The 15,833-nt window shown below is 47.0% G+C and overlaps 6 protein-coding genes across 6 annotated transcripts; 3 read left to right on the forward strand and 3 right to left on the reverse strand.

Annotated features, from left to right (window-relative positions):
• Positions 1-2,605: 2,605 nt before the first annotated feature.
• Positions 2,606-4,533, forward strand: BHQ10_008739 (uncharacterized protein; the record flags this gene model as incomplete). The annotated part of the gene is made up of 3 exons (XM_040881577.1): positions 2,606-3,034; positions 3,089-3,436; positions 3,484-4,533. 3 exons carry the CDS (start codon positions 2,606-2,608, stop codon positions 4,531-4,533), a joined length of 1,827 nt encoding a protein of 608 aa, XP_040737241.1.
• A 227-nt stretch (positions 4,534-4,760) lies between these two features.
• BHQ10_008740 (uncharacterized protein) lies at positions 4,761-7,566 on the reverse strand (the record flags this gene model as incomplete). Its single annotated transcript, XM_040881579.1, has 2 exons — positions 4,761-7,220; positions 7,273-7,566. 2 exons carry the CDS (start codon positions 7,564-7,566, stop codon positions 4,761-4,763), a joined length of 2,754 nt encoding a protein of 917 aa, XP_040737242.1.
• A 192-nt stretch (positions 7,567-7,758) lies between these two features.
• Positions 7,759-9,049, forward strand: BHQ10_008741 (uncharacterized protein; the record flags this gene model as incomplete). The annotated part of the gene is made up of 5 exons (XM_040881580.1): positions 7,759-7,801; positions 7,853-7,975; positions 8,025-8,085; positions 8,145-8,281; positions 8,337-9,049. The coding sequence occupies 5 exons, from the start codon at positions 7,759-7,761 to the stop codon at positions 9,047-9,049; spliced, it is 1,077 nt and encodes a 358-aa protein (XP_040737243.1).
• A 111-nt stretch (positions 9,050-9,160) lies between these two features.
• Positions 9,161-11,579, reverse strand: BHQ10_008742 (uncharacterized protein; the record flags this gene model as incomplete). The annotated part of the gene is made up of 8 exons (XM_040881581.1): positions 9,161-10,154; positions 10,202-10,314; positions 10,362-10,635; positions 10,687-10,826; positions 10,872-11,106; positions 11,161-11,234; positions 11,283-11,489; positions 11,541-11,579. 8 exons carry the CDS (start codon positions 11,577-11,579, stop codon positions 9,161-9,163), a joined length of 2,076 nt encoding a protein of 691 aa, XP_040737244.1.
• Positions 11,580-11,812: 233 nt separating this feature from the next.
• Positions 11,813-14,410, forward strand: BHQ10_008743 (uncharacterized protein; the record flags this gene model as incomplete). The annotated part of the gene is made up of 1 exon (XM_040881582.1): positions 11,813-14,410. The coding sequence occupies one exon, from the start codon at positions 11,813-11,815 to the stop codon at positions 14,408-14,410; it is 2,598 nt and encodes an 865-aa protein (XP_040737245.1).
• Positions 14,411-14,640: 230 nt separating this feature from the next.
• Positions 14,641-15,563, reverse strand: BHQ10_008744 (uncharacterized protein; the record flags this gene model as incomplete). Its single annotated transcript, XM_040881583.1, has 3 exons — positions 14,641-15,030; positions 15,092-15,408; positions 15,464-15,563. The coding sequence occupies 3 exons, from the start codon at positions 15,561-15,563 to the stop codon at positions 14,641-14,643; spliced, it is 807 nt and encodes a 268-aa protein (XP_040737246.1).
• Positions 15,564-15,833: the final 270 nt, after the last annotated feature.

The following is a 15,833-nucleotide window of genomic DNA, read 5'->3' on the forward strand; positions in this document are numbered from 1 at the left end:
TTTCTAGATACCATTTCCTGGATGCTCATTCCAACGCTAGGTTTGGACAAATATATGTGTGTTCTCTATCTATCGACTGGATATTAGGGATATTTGTCTGATGGGATATTACCACAGACAAACCGTTGCTTTTTGTATTTTGTGAACAATAGCGAGAGTGAAGTTGGGGACTGTGCAGTACTCAGGCCCTCCCCCAATTGGCTGATGTACGTACTAGATCAATGCACTGCAATACTATTTGTATTATACTTGCACTAACAATATGGACGATCATAATCTGCTGGCCTGTATCATCGCTCCACATACCTGAGTCTGTCGAGTGTGTGAACCAATCATTGATTATTGCTATGGTTCTAAAATGAGCTACTTTTTGGAGTGTAAAGCTGTATATAGAACAGCAGAGATTCTGGTCCATACTTTTCCCTTAGTAACAGGATACAGATCCATGTTGAGACACCATAAGGGGGATTTCAATCTATTCGAGATCCGTGTCTGTTGTTACATCTTAGGGAATCGGGACATAATGCTGACTCGGTATATCTGGGCAAGCTCAGTGACAAAGAGTGAATCAATCTAGCTTTAAAGTGATCCATGTAAGATAGGTCTGAATGGGTAAAAAGCTTGATATCCTGGTCACTCGTTGCATTCCTCGATACGAAAGTTGCTGATTCAGATCCAAGGTGTTGAGGAGGGAATTGTGATTGCCGAGTTTGGTGTCTAATGTAGGACATGCTGCACGCATTTGTGTCCGTAGGGCATGGTGTCTAGATTACGCAGATGCTGTGACCGCTTGCAACAATAGCAGTGTTGAGGCGTCCAGGTTGAGGCTCTGAGAAAGGTGAAGAGAGAATTTCTTGCATGTTGGGCCCTCATAGTCAAGTGTTGACTAATTTTTCTTTACCTCCGAATGTCACCAAAGCGCAAGACCCGTCCGACGACTCGCTCACCGGCGAATGATTGCAGGTAGCAATAGTATATCGCACAAACTAAGGCTGGCATTCCGAATAATTCGAGCATTGAGTCACCCTCTGCAGCCAGACATGACATCTCACCGTATTCGATTCCTGTTGCGTTACTCTATCACGCCATATTAGACATTTTAACATGCGTGCACCTTTGAGTGTTGGTTGTACCCCAACATTGGCCAACTCATCCACGTAACATACATTAGTACAGAGTCTAATAGCGCCATACAAACTTCCAAGACTCGCCAAGATGTGCCTCTCCGCGTTTTTGCTGACCGGGGTTCTAGCCGACGCTCAGAGGCATGATCATGTTCCGACGATTCATGAGTGAACCCTTGCAGCTATTCGCTGATACTTGGTGAATACACGATGATGCACGGCTGAAATCTCCGAGTGAGTCAAGAGAAGTCAGACAAAAAGAATGAAGATTTCCATCTTGATAGAAATTAACTGTTCGTAAATGTCCGCTAATTACTAGAATAGTTAATAGTAATGGCCAGGCACACCAATGAGAGCCAGCGGAGTGCTCATCCGTGGTGCACGTGGGAAGCACTCGGGTAAACTTTCCTCGATATCGCAAACAGTGGCTGAAATTTGTCTTATTCGTGCATTCTTAGCGTGCATACTTCAGCCTCTTGTCTTAAATGACGGGCCGAGACTCTGTAACTTAGTCGTTACAGGCGTTACACGGGTACACAGGAGGCACACGGGAAGTACTCCGACTATGCATCTCTCAGGAGTCAATCAGCACACTCACGATCAACACGATCAACAGAGCTTACACTACGTGGTGTCCGCTGCTGCGCGTAAGCTAAGGCCAATTATCTCACGCTCAGTCATCAACGCTCAGTCACCAGCGATCTTAAAATAGTACAGCAAGGAGTCAAGCCCGATCAAGCTTTTTAGGGCTCTTAGTGCGGGTAGTGTTTCCTTAGTGAAGTTTAGCAGGGGGTCTGGTCTCCATTGCTAATCTGTTTGCGGCATGTCGCGTCTTGCGAAATTTCAGCTAGACTTCGGACTATGCTTGAACTGGGGTTAGTCCTGTTGGGTTTCTTTTAGTCTCTTCTTAGAAAAGAGAAATTGAGGCGATGCAGCTGACGGACGGAGAGCTGTGGAGGTCTGAAGACGCCGTTGTGTGTCATGTGTATGTGACTTTAATAAAGCATTTCCAGAAATATTTTTCTTTGACGGTTATTCTTTTCACTTGACCCAAAATCTTGATATATTCACACAATTAATTAGACCTCTGCATTGTCGACTGATTACCTCGACAAGTCAACGACACGACACTCCTGACTTTTCAATCATCTCCGACTTCTCCGAACCGTGTGATCCTTTGATCTTACAGCCAGATTTATTTACAACAGCACGCCTGACACGAATAAGTTGGTACGACACTACAAAGAACCAACTGTTATCTCATTCATTTCAAAGTCCATACTTGACCGCGCCATCATGCATACTCCCCGAATCAATTGACAGGATGTTACTGATCGCGTGCACGAGTCACTCCGCTAACCCCATACTCACGCGGACATTCTAAGGCAATGAATAGGTTTATCCGCCGGGGAAACAAATAAATGCAGGGGAGTTTCCAGTACATACATACATACATACCACATACATACCATTCAACAAAAATGGACAGACCAAAGAGCCCGGATTCCCTCCCTTCTTCGAGGGATGGGAAATCCGACAAGCAGGAAAGCAGCAGTCGGCGCGCAAAAATTTTTGCTGAAATAAGGTCGCTGCTTCCCTTTTTCAATAGCAACAAGACGGAAATCTCCAAAAAGAGGAAAATATTCCGGTATGTAACTATCGCAATGGTGGTCCTGGGCATTCTCGCAATCGCGTTAGGGTTCGGCCTGTCCGCGCTCGCCGCCAAGAATAGTCGCAGCGAGCACGACAACATTGTGCAGTTGGATTATGCCTCGTACAGAGGCTATAAGCAGGACGGTGGCGTTTCGTACTGGAAGGGAATGCGATATGCGGCGCCGCCAACGGGCAGTCTGAGATTTGCTGGGCCACAGGATCCGCAGGTTCAGTCTGATGTTCAGGATGCTACTGCGGTATGTAATGTCGTCGCAAGTGTTTTCGGGGATTGTCATACTAATTGTGACTAGCATGGTAGCTTGTGCATCTCGACGGGCGTTTATCCCATCCCCAGTAACCAGTCTGAAGATTGTCTGTATGTAGACGTCTATGCGCCGACGAATGCGACAAACGCTACAACTCTGCCGGTGTTTGTCTGGATTCAAGGCGGCGGATACAATGCATTGACGAACGCCAATTACGACGGGACCGGATTGATTGAAGCATCTGATTTTAACATTGTGGTTGTCACCTTCAACTATCGCGTGGGCCCGTATGGGTTCCTGGCTTCGCAGGAAGTCGAGCGGAGTGGCTCTTTGAACAGTGGACTCAAGGACATGATCAAGTTGCTGCAGTGGGTTCAAAAATACATTGTCCAGGTATGCCCTCTCTTCCCAGATACGTCTAATAAAAGCTAATAGTGTAGTTCGGCGGTGATCCAAACCACGTTACCATCGGCGGCGACAGCGCAGGCGCAGGCGCCATCACACTCCTTCTTTCAGCATACGATGGCAGCAACCAACTAGACAGTCTTTTCCACGCCGCTATCGCCGAATCGCAATCCTTCGGCCCTCAATTGACGGTCTCTGAATCTCAGTTTCAGTTCGACAATCTGACCGAGCGCACCGGTTGCGCCGACAGTACTCACCCATTAAAATGTCTACGAAACCTAGACATCAACACCTTGCAACAAGAGAATATCGAAATTCCATATCCATCTGGTGTCTTACCACCATTATACCCCTACGGCCCCACGATCGACAACGATCTCGTATCAAACTATACCTTCACCCTCTTCGGAGCAGACAAATTCACCAAAATCCCCGTCATATTCGGCGACGATACCAATGAAGGCACCGTCTTTACCCCCCACAACACATCCAGCGTCGCACGTGCCGATGAGTTTCTCTCTGACAACTTCCCCTTCCTCAATGAAACCGAACTCTCAACCATAAATTCCATGTACATGTCCTCACCCGACGACCCCGTCTACCCTCATGCAGGCGACTACTGGCAAGGCGTCTCTAACGCCTACGGCGAAATGCGCTACATCTGCCCTGGCATCTACCTCACAGACGCATACACAAACGCCTCAACGACACGCAACACAACCTGGAATTATCATTATGCTGTCCTGGATAACAACGCCAACACCACGGGCTTCGGCACACAACACACAATCGAAGTGAACGCAATCTGGGGACCGGATTATGTATCTGCAAACTCTGCGCCGAAATCGTACTCGACGACGACGAATGAGGAGATTGTCCCGCTTATGCAGGGTTATTGGACTAGTTTTATACGCTCGTATAACCCCAATACGTACCGTGCGGCGGGTGCGCCGGAGTGGAATGTTTGGGGGGAGGGGGAGAGGCTGTTCATAAGGACGAATGAGACGCATATGGAGTCTGTGCCGAGTGAACAGGTGATTAGATGCAAGACGTTGGCGGGGATGGCGGTTTGGAATCATCAATAATTCCCATCTTTCGTCCTGCTTTTTTTGTTTTGTACATATATAATTGCATTTTCAAGGTTTCAAGCGCGATGTGCATAGATAGAACTGATGCCCGAAGATACCAGTATTTACTTAGACCATATTCATCACATTTACATTTACATTTAAGTTACTGAAGTGAATGACATGTCAAACTTTTATTGATCCGTATGCACGCTCGAACTATATACACCTTTACAGCAAGTAGTCTATTTCTTCCCCTGTCTAAACTTCTTCTCCCTCTCATAAGCCTTCGCCTCCCGCCCCTCCTCACCCTGAATCTCCGCAATAAGTCGTCGGTACTTCTTCTCGTACGCCGCATCCTTCTCCTTCTTCTCCTTGAGCTGTTCGCGCGCCACAAAGTTTGCATCCTTGCGCAATTCGCGCATTGCGCCCTTGCGTTCGCGTTTGTGCTCTGCTTTGAGTTTTGCCATTTCGGCGCGCTCGCGGTTCGGGTCGTAGTGTTTGTCCGGATTGAAGTCTTCTTCGAATTTGGGGATGGATTGTTTGATGGCTAAGGGTCGGTGGTTGTGGAGGAGTAATGGGCGGCGCGTGTGTTGGGATGCAGCCAGATGTGACTTGAGTTTTTGGAGGGTGGAGGTGAGTTGGGTGACTAGTGGGGATGAGGAGGATTTGGACAAAGATTTCCTGAGATGTTGGAGGATGGTTTTGCTGGATGCAAAGATCTCGATGTAGGCGGATTTGTCGGCCCAGAGGTCGGCGGCTGCGTCTAGCAAGGACACAAAGGTGCTGAGTAGGCTGAGCTTCAAGTCCGAGGATGATGTTTTTGCGTCGTCCGAGACGACGTCCCAGAATCCAATTTTGCGAATCTTACTGTTGATCGACGAAGGGTCAAGTCGTAGTGATTCCTTCGAGTCGCGCAACAAGACAAATCCTACTTGTTGGGTGATTAACGTCGGCGAAAGAAGACACAATGCATTCAGACAGTAGTTCATAAACTCAGGCATATATCGCTTTGCGAGAGTTTGATATTCCAAAGACAGCGCAGAAAGGTATGCTCCTGTTGCCAGATCAGCTGTGCTACCAACAGTGCTCTGGCCGAGATATCGCGCAATGCACAAATTCGCCGGAGTGACAACTGGGTGGAAGTGATCCGACGTCGGAAAAACTGTCATCACTCCTGTCAATAGGACCAAATCACCCGGAAGTAAAGCTAACGGCCGCTCGACTGCCATCTTGCGGAGATGATCTCGGAAAGCATGAGCCACGGGTTCGCTGTTCGTCTTGGCCATCGAATGGACATGTCGGAGGAGATTTTCGATGATATTGAATGAAGTCGAACCAGTTTGATTCGCCATAAAGACAACATGATCTACCAAGACTTTTGAAAAGACACTTAATTTTGACTTGTTGTCGCTGTGTAGTCGGGGGTGATACAAAGCTCGAATTCTCTGCACAATCACTGGAATATCTTTTGCAGCTACGTCTTTCAAGATGGCGAGAAACTCGTCGTGACTCTGAGGGCAGGGATACGTATATGCCAGTCCATCATCGGTCGTTCCAGTTGGCACGTTCTTGCTACCAGACTCCATTCCAACCAAGTTGTTGAGCGATTTTGAAAATTCATCATCCATGAGCCCCTCATCCTCGCTCTCCAGCTCTGATTCCATATCGGAATCACTTTCAACAAATGAAAGATTTTCATCTGATTCCATATCGACAAGGTCGTCATCAATTATGAAATCATCCTCATCTTCAACATCGAGCTCGCGGCGAGCTTCATTTTCAACTGCTGAAGTCAAGCCAAACGCCTTGGCATCATCAGGTATGAAATCAGCACCTTCGTCTTCCATTTGTTCATCTTCGACTCCTCCAGCCTCGGACTCGCTATCTTCGTCACCGCGCATACGTCGCAGTCTCTCTAGTTCCAGCCGTTTCAGCCTCTCGGCTTCTTCCTGTGCTTTCTCCTCTTCAGTCTTTGTGCGATCCGTAGGCGCTGATCTCTTGTCAAAAGCCATCTGCTTCAGTCGCTTGTCATATTCAACATCCGCCTCTACCCTATCTTTGCCATTCAACAGAGCAGCACGATCCGGGTTCATTATCGCAGCATCCTCCCTTGGAGGCTCGGGCTCCTTCGGCGGTGGTTTGACACCACGCATGAGATCAAAAATCTCCGGTAGACCTTTGTCAAGCTCCGCTCGCAAGTCATCATCGTCTTCTTTTGCCTTTTGTCTTTCGTATTTGTAGAGTTTGGACTTGGCGATGACCTCCTTCATGACCTCGGCTTTGGTCTTTTTTCGCAGCGGCTCGGTTTCGTCCTCCGCTTCGTCATCCTCAGAGGCCATCCCGTCCATATCATCGACTTCGTCCTCAGCAGCTAAAGCGCGTTTCCGCTTTCGACTCGCCTCTTCATCGTCTGAAGATTCTGCGCCGCTGATATCATTTTCGGCAAAATCGTCGCCGTTGAGATTGATAGCATCGCCAAACGACAACGACCGTCCACCGTGTGTCAACTCTAGTCCTTCTTCATCTTCTTCCTCCAAATTGAACATATTTTCTTTCCGCATTTTCCTCTGGCTTTCGCGGGCAAATCGTTCCGCTGCTCTTTCTTCCGGTGTCATTGAAGGATCGTTTTCACCGAATCGTCTGTCCATAATGCCGCCGGTCTTGTTGCGCGAATGTAATTCTTTGAGTAGAGTCTCTCGTCTCTGTCTCTTATCAGTCTTCCGCTTGCACTACTCTATTTATTTCAAGGCTTACCCTCTCCTCTCCCAAAGACTTCGTAACACCCGGTCTAGCATAATTTCCCGCCTTTGACGAGCCATCTCTCGTGGTAACATCGAACTTCGCATTCCGTGACGGCGCCTTTATCTCAAACGGATTGAACTGTTCTCGAATCTTTGCCAGGGCTGCATTTCGCTGAATGCGAGATTGCCGTGCCTTGGCGCCGCCGTCCTTCTCATCTTGACGGCGTTGCTTTTGTGACTGCTGCTGTCGGATGACTCCGCTGTCTCGAAGAGAAGCTTTGAGCTGCTTCAACTGAGAGGGCGGCATTGTGCCGTGTGATGTGGGAGTTGTTGATGTACGGAAATCCAGTTTGGATCTAATCGAGGAAAGATGTAAAAATTTATGTCACCGCCTTGATGCGGGAAACACATTCTGCCGCAGCCTGAGGTCTCCACTTGCCTACTTTATCTCCGTCAATCTCCTTCCTGCTTTACTCATGACTTTCTATTTTCTATAACAATGGCACTTCGCTCAGACAATTCGATCTTATGGCTTGTTTTAGGTATGGCCATTCCTCAGTTCTCTCAGCTGGTCACTAACTCGTATGCCATAGGTCTATCGCTAGGCTTTGTAGCCGCTCGCCGCATAGTACGGGATCTATATGAAGTCCGTGAATTGACAGAGATCAAACGACCCGATAACGACGAGAGTGTGATTAGTAAAGGCACCGAAGATGGTATGCAAGCTAGACTGTAAAAATAAAACAGCATGCTCATTTCCCATAGCTCTCAAGCTCGAAACGCTCCAAAAACTGACCGAAAGCCCGAGCTATGAGCTTCGCGGGGCGTATGTCACCTCACACGCTGGAACACTTTGACGGGCATTGCATACTGATATTCTCACAGATCTCTTCGAATCATCTCAGAGCGCGCTACGAAAGAGCCTTCTTGGGACATACTATTAGAAGACCTCACAAGTAAAAACAAACGACGACGCAACCGAGCTCTCGATGCTATTCACTTCCTGTTCGCTAGTCGCACTTGTCAGTATAAACACCTTTGATATGTCAGTTCGTCCTAACTTCCTTTATTCTTTAGTATCTCGAGTAACTCTCTCTCCCCGCGTGAGAGAGATATCCACCTACAAAGCAATCATCGACTGTCTCTGCAATTTCCTCGACGAACACACCATCGAATACACAACCACTGAATCCCCCATTCTACCCAAAACAAGACCACCAGGCGAAAAGAAATTGCTCGCAACACTCAACATCCTCCTCGTCCAGGATATCCCCGCCGCTCTAGAAGCCGGTATCGTTAGTCGGTGGCTCTCGAAATATCCATTTCCGTGCTACCGTAACAATGACACTGCCAGTGGAGCAAACGGGAATGAGGTCAATAGCAACGTTCACAAATATCGTCAGAAAGATATATACTGGCTTATGAAGATGTACTGGCCGGACGATACCTTGATGAGCTCTATTATCACGACGCTCGTCGGCGCACCAGACGGAATTCGACAGTTACGCAAATATGGCCTTATGGGGAGTATAATGGAAGAACCCCACGATATAGATGACAAGGGTGACGATGACGGCGGTCGCGACGATGATGAAGACGCAGATAGTGATGTGTGGATGATAAATGGCGAGAGTACAGCAGGGAGAAACTGGTCGCCGGAGCGTTTGACGTTGCCGGATGAGAGTCTTGAGGAACAAGCTCTTAGGAGACGGAGGAGAGAGGCTATGGTTTTCAGTGAGGATGGAGGGCCGATAGGGAGTGAGAATATCATACCTCCTATTGAAGGCTAACGGTTTGCCTTTATAAATGTACATTAGAATATTGATACCCTATGCATTATGTTTACGAGATAGCATCAAATCATTGAATATTGCATATTGCATGTTGACTTCCTGTAAATGTTACAACCCCTTCCAGGCCGACTTGCTAACATGGTCGACCTTCTTGCGACTAGGCTTTATCATACCCAAGGTCTTCAACTCAGACATTGCGCGATAGAATAACATCAACGCAGATCGCTCATCTTTTTCAGTCTGTTGCTCGTCACCGCATAAAATGGTTGAAAACGCCTTCCACAAATCAAAGACATTGACCAATGATCCTGATTCGAGGTAAAGCTGATATAGGATAGCTGTTTCGGGCTGTCTGGCAGAAAGGTTTCCACCTTCGTGTCCAGATGATGTGTTAGCTAGGTAGTCGAATGGCGTGGACAAGGCACGCTCAATACAGAATCTAGCGCGCGGCGCAAATGTGTCTCGTAGTGGGTTGCGGAGGTCGAATATGAACACTTCATGCAGAAAGAGGTCTTGAGGATTGATAAGTCTCGAAGTCAGGTTTGTCTCGAGTTCTTCGATGAACTTCTCAAGTAACTCGGTATAAGCGGATTCGACGTCGGAAATTTTCTTTTTGGTTTTGGTCAGGTTCACTTTGTCTTTGACAATGGTTGTTTTGACGCTGGTGTTTTGATCGTCGTGTTTGCTGCGAAGGGTTTCGTTTGTGCCTTGTGTAGCCAGTAAACTCTGAAGTTTTTGTTCGTATTGGTCAACATCCACAAGTCTTGCAGACATATTATCTTTTTCTCGAAGAATAGCCAAGATACCTCTAAGACTTTCTGAGTCTACCTTCTGCAGCTGATTAGATAGGTCTTTGATAGTGACAGAATCACTCAGATCTCCAGACACTCCGCGAATATACATTTCCGTATTGCCGTTCGCTTTGGTAAGTTGCAGTGTAGTCTGGAGTGATCGTAGTGTATTCATTTTATTGAAAAGTTCTTTCATCTGAATCAGTCCATCTTCCACAGCCTCGTGCACTTGCTTCCAAAGGGCGGAATCATCAAGTAAAAGAGCGCGGACAGACTCTGCCTCGCCTTCTTCAATCAATTGTTCGCAAAAGCTAGCACATGTCAGCTTACCTATCCTACTCAAGCATTGGAGTCATACCTTCTAAAAGACTTCAAGTTCCGAATAGCATCGCACAGCTCTTTTTGTTTGAAAATGGAAGGCGAAAGTAGAAGGCTGAGAGGATTGGCAAAGAAGTGCGACATGTATGCATACTTGGCTCATTAGCAGAGTTCGATATTGTACGAGTAGCAATATATACCTTGACCTCACGAATAAATCCTTCTGGACTCTGAAAGTGATCCCTGGCCTTCTCGATCAGGGATGTGCTCAGGTGTGGTCCGAGCCATAATCTTGTATCAGGTCCAGTCTGCAACGTTTCGTAGATACGATCAATTGCTCCTTCGGCTTCATGGATCTCAAATTGTTTGCCGTGTAGTAAAGCCACGGTAGAGCGAGGAAGCCGGCCTTCGAAGAGTTCAACAGAGGTCGAAATGCCGAAAAGAAGGACGAGCGGTATTCGATCAACCCAAGAACTAGAGAATCAGCTTTGCAGTCCAATTGAATAATTAAAAATGACCATTTACCTGAGTAACGAAAGAAGATCATTCAGCACGCCGGAGTCGAAAGCCTCACTATCACGAAAAGCCAACACTAATGATTTCGATCCTTGACTTAGCACGTATTGATATAAGACGTTCAAGTCATACGGCAGCATTCGAGGGCCCTATAACTGTCAGCACGTTTCCCATAAATGTTCACTTGCACTTACAGATTTATCCGTAAACAAATTCTGGTAAGCATCATTCCCAGATGTGCTTGTAACTGCAGTTCTGATAATTGTTTTCAGCACTGCTTTTAGATTCGGCGCATCCCCTGATTCTAGCAAAATCACCTGGCCGGAATTCTCGGAGGTCAAACGCCGGTGCAGTATATCTAGGAGTCTGGGAAGAGCTGATACATTCGATCCGATGGTGACGAGCGACGTGGGGATGCAACCCGCGTAACTGCATGTTTATTAGTGGTATTTCAGAATAACATTTCGCGGCAGGTTGACTTACGCCTCCGGCGATGCTGTTTTCACGAAGAAAGTAATGTCCTCCAGGATTCCAGAGTCAAGTTCCTCTATCACTTTCTATATAACCCATTAGACTTGCCGAATCATAAGGCGGTTGACAACAACCTTGCATCGTTCTTCCTGGGAAGACCAAAGTTCTTTGAATGTTGCCTTCCTTCCGTCCACTAGTTCCGACGATTCCTTGCCACCGAGCAATGGAACGAATACTTGCGATTGATCATTTTGATACCGCTTATCTTCTTTACTCGTAGACACTTTGCGCCTTTTCGAGGAGCGTTCGCCGTTGACGGTAGGATGGTAGACGTAAATCCCCTAGATTGAGCTGATTAGCACATAATATACGGATAAAGACAATACTCATACCAAATCCTCACTGCCTCCAATTTCATCTTCCATATCCATATTCAGTTTCCAAAGTTCTGAATGTGCTGTATTGACTCGACAGCTACAGGCAAGTTCGACGCGAACGCGGACAAGAAGCTCCGCGGCATTTATGGCGCTAAACTGTAATTGGCTCGGATTTTTCTATTCTTCAACTCAGCCAGCTCCTTCCTCTTCGACTTTCTCTCTCTTTCTCTCAACTTCACCCTTCATTCATCTACTTCCCCAGCAAATGGCATGATTTTCTATCCTTCATGCTCCGTCAGGTAATCCAAGGAGCAGGGCGATTGCACTACCAGGCCGGCTCCTTCAAATCCTCTATCACAAAGACTCCGGTCTTGCTTCGCTCGTTCTCCGCCACCGCATCGCAAGCCATCAAATATGGCGGACCTAACGACAAGATCCGTATTTTCGAACAGCCTTCGATGGCAAGCAATAAGAGAGTCGAGATAGATCTGGACGCGGAAGCTGCCGATGAGCGAAAAGAGGTGGAGATCGAGTTGGCAAAGTTGGACAAGGAACTGGCTGAGCTCAGAAAAACCCCATTCGATGTAGAAGGCGAATTTATACAGAGCTTGCCGGAAAAGGAGCGGGCTGCCGCTATCGAGGTTATACGAAACTATGAGGCTAAACATGGCAAAGTTAGTGATTGGGGCGTCGAGGAGCAATTATTCGACAAGGAACTGGATGATATGATCAAGGAGGAATTCGAGCAGATGGCCAAGGAAGAAGAAGATATTTTCGACCCTACAAAGCCTGCAGATTCAGATTCGCACGGAGACGGCTTATCGCCTATGCATTCTTACGAACTACGATTTCACAAACAACTTGAACTACATTTGAACAGCTCGGAAAAAGCAAATGCCAAAGAACTTTGGAAATGGTATCAACGATCGAGAGATGCCATCCCATCTTTTCTACAGACCTTAGAACCGGAGATATGTCAGCTATTGTGGAATATACAGCTCCAGACACCGCCTGCCACTCGGATAGCTCATATACGAACGCTAGTCGAAGACTTCAAATCGGTCGGAAAGGAGCTTTTGCCTGATCAAGTTCTTCAGTATATTGATGTGCTGCATGGTGGGGGCGACATCGAAGGAGCTTTGCAGCTCTGGGAAGAATCGCAGGCAATCATAAGCCAAGGAGAGGGTGACATCGACGCCTATTGGAGTACAGGTGTTCGACTATTTGCGGCACACGGTGATCCACAGAGAGCTCAAGACATTGCTTTCGCGTTCCTGACAAGTGATGGTAGTCGACATGCGCGCATACTTATTCCTATAGCTACGTCATGGACGAAACAAGCAGATTCGCATGCCGCCACAAAAGCATGGGCCATATACCTTCAACTCAAGACTTTGTTGGGCTCCGATATGAAAATGGAAGACTACGATATACTCAGCACTGCATTCTTGAATGATGGCAAGATCAATCTTGCTGTTGCTGTTTTCAAGGACATGATGATCACAGGGAAAGACCCCGCAAATGATTCAACTGCAATTTTTCAGAGAGCCATAGGCCTTACAGGAAGCTTACGACAATCAAATATCAAGGAAGAAGTTGTCAATAAGATATCTCTTTCAGCTCTTACCTTCCTACCCCGTCGATTTCAGAATAAATTCTTCTACGCAAGCTGGATGAAGAAGCTTATTGGCATGGGTGAAGTCGACTCTGCTGCAGCTGTTGTCGAGCTTATGTTCGAAAGAGGTGTGAGACCAGATGCAATTCATCTGAATGGTATAATTGGAGGCTGGCTCCGGAATGGAAGCCCTTTGGCCAGAGAAAAAGCCGAACAGCTTGGCTGGTCCATGATACAACACCGGATTGATATTGTGTGGAATAGGACACAACATTTAGAAGTTTCAACCAAACCTTCTGTCCCAGAACTTCCATCTGATACCCGTGTGCCGAAATTTCTGAAGAGAAAAATTCGCCCTGCAAATATTGAGACATTTTCAATCCTGCTACTTCATTACACTCGTCGCGGAGATGATGACATGGTCAAATATTTAAATAAATGTCTTGAGGATGCTCAGATTCGGCCCAACTCCTATTATATGAACCATCTTTTATATGCCGACCTTCGCAGACAGAAAATCAACAGTCTTTGGGAGAAGTTTCAAACCTTAGCTAGGCAAACGGTCCCTGATTTAGAGACTTTTGCATGTCTATGGGACTGCGGCAAGCTTCAATACGATCGATTCCGGACAGCCTACCATACAAATTTCCCTGAAGTGCGTCAGCTATTCGCAATTATGATACGGTGGTATTCTACTCTCGACGCCCGAAAGACGACTATCACTCAAGAAGAATTCTCTCGAGAACTCTACGACCAAATCATTCTTTGCTTCTGCCTTTCGAAAGACCTATGTGGCACTCTAGTTGCACTTTATGTCATGAGGGATCTCTTCAAAATATACCCAGACGAGAGCACAGCCCGCATGCTGATATTACAAATTACTCGAATAGCTGGAAATGTCAACATCGACGACAGAATTGGCCCTCCAGGCACGTCAAGGCGATCTCGAGTCCGGGCACGACGACGACTCTCCACCACACCACAATCAAAAGAGAACATAGAACAAGTCAAAAACATCCTCGCCACTCTCCAGACCAAAAAGGCATCCTTACTTAAAGCCCAGGGAATCGATGTCGAGCATCTTAGTGAAGACGACCGAAAACAATATCAAATAGAAATTTTAAGCGAACTTCTCGTCATGGTGATTGAACGCACCGTCGTTGACCCCGCTGGTTCGGATCGCGATGTGAAAGCTCAGATCGTCGCTGCTATGCAGGAGATGGCTGTTCCAGATTTAGCGATACGATTCAATCACGAGTCGCTGCAGTGATCTTTTGGTGTGAAGGTGTTTTATATTTGCATGTATATTATATAGGATACCTCTCTTCTAGATTTGATAACATAGAAAGTATGATTAATTCAAGGTCAAAAGAACCATGCAATGAATTCCGTGTAAACAAATGCTACAAACGCCGTAATGCCACATACCCAGACTCCTCAGAAGTCATTTTACACATTGAATAAACGAAATGAACCCGCGAATGACGAATTGTATGCAATCTATTTCTTGCCCTTTTTCTTCTTCTTGACACTGCTCGTCCCACTGTTGACTTTGGGTACTTCGGCCTCCACCAAAACACCATCATCATCACTGACAGCCGTTACTGACGGTGGCGCCGCTGCCACTGCTGTTTCACTTTTAACCGGCGTAGCTGCTGCTGCTGCTGCAGCCACAGGAGCAGCAGGAGTGGTAGTAGTTGCACCCTTCTCAGCATCCAACTCCTTCATAAAACCCTCCTGAATCTCCGCCCTGCGTCTCGTCCACCATTCCACCTCTTCGCCGACCTTGGACTGATACTCATCTATGCGTTGACGGAAGAGGTTGTTCTGATCCATTTCGCGCGCCGATTGGAAGATGACTTGGCCCCAGTTTGGGGCGTAGGCGTTTGCCTGAAATCACTGTTAGCATTTCCTTTCCACACCTAAAGGAAAGTTTCAGAGGGAGACTCACCTCGCTGACAACATCACGCACTTCCTCCTCCATCTCCTTCTCCGCCCTCAAAAATCGCTGCCACAGATCATCGCCCACACTACCTCTCTGCAACAACAAGGACAGAGCCTGTTTCTGGTCTCGAATGGCAATAACACGCTTTATATCTTCTGCGGCCCGACGCAAGAGCGCGGCTTTGAGGACTGTTTCAGGCACGGCGGTAATTTTCTTTTCTTTCCCTCCTGCTGATGATGTCGGTTGCTCGAGGTGGAGAAGGGAGAAGTAGATGTCTCGTTGGAGATGGGATGGGAACCATGGAGCGAGAGATAGGGCTCGTACTATTTTCACATCAGCATTAGGGTTGCGCAAGTGAAGCGAGGTAGAGAGGCGTACCTGATTTCCTTTTACGGTAGAGAGACGAGAAGGTCGCGAGAGATCCGATTAGAATGCCAAGGTAGGCGAAGGGTATCGCGAGGCTGACCCAGTCAACCATTTTGAATGCCGAGTTCGTCGTCAGTACGATGAGCGTAGATGCTGTTCCTTCAATCGGGGAGTGTATGTAATGATGCGCAAGATTGAATGTTGTATGAAGGTGTGTGTCGTGGTGGTAATGTTTAAGTTGAAGGGTGTAGAATGGATATGCTGATCAGCGGAGCGTTCTGATCTCCCATTGGCCAACGCGCAGGAAAGGCCAGCCTGGTTCTTTCTTAGGGTTACTAGGGTTATAATAGCTGTATTCTGCATGTGATTGATATTTGATACT

Source organism: Talaromyces amestolkiae, assembly GCF_001896365.1.
Source record: "Talaromyces amestolkiae strain CIB chromosome Unknown scaffold20.1, whole genome shotgun sequence".
NCBI lineage: Eukaryota > Fungi > Ascomycota > Eurotiomycetes > Eurotiales > Trichocomaceae > Talaromyces > Talaromyces amestolkiae.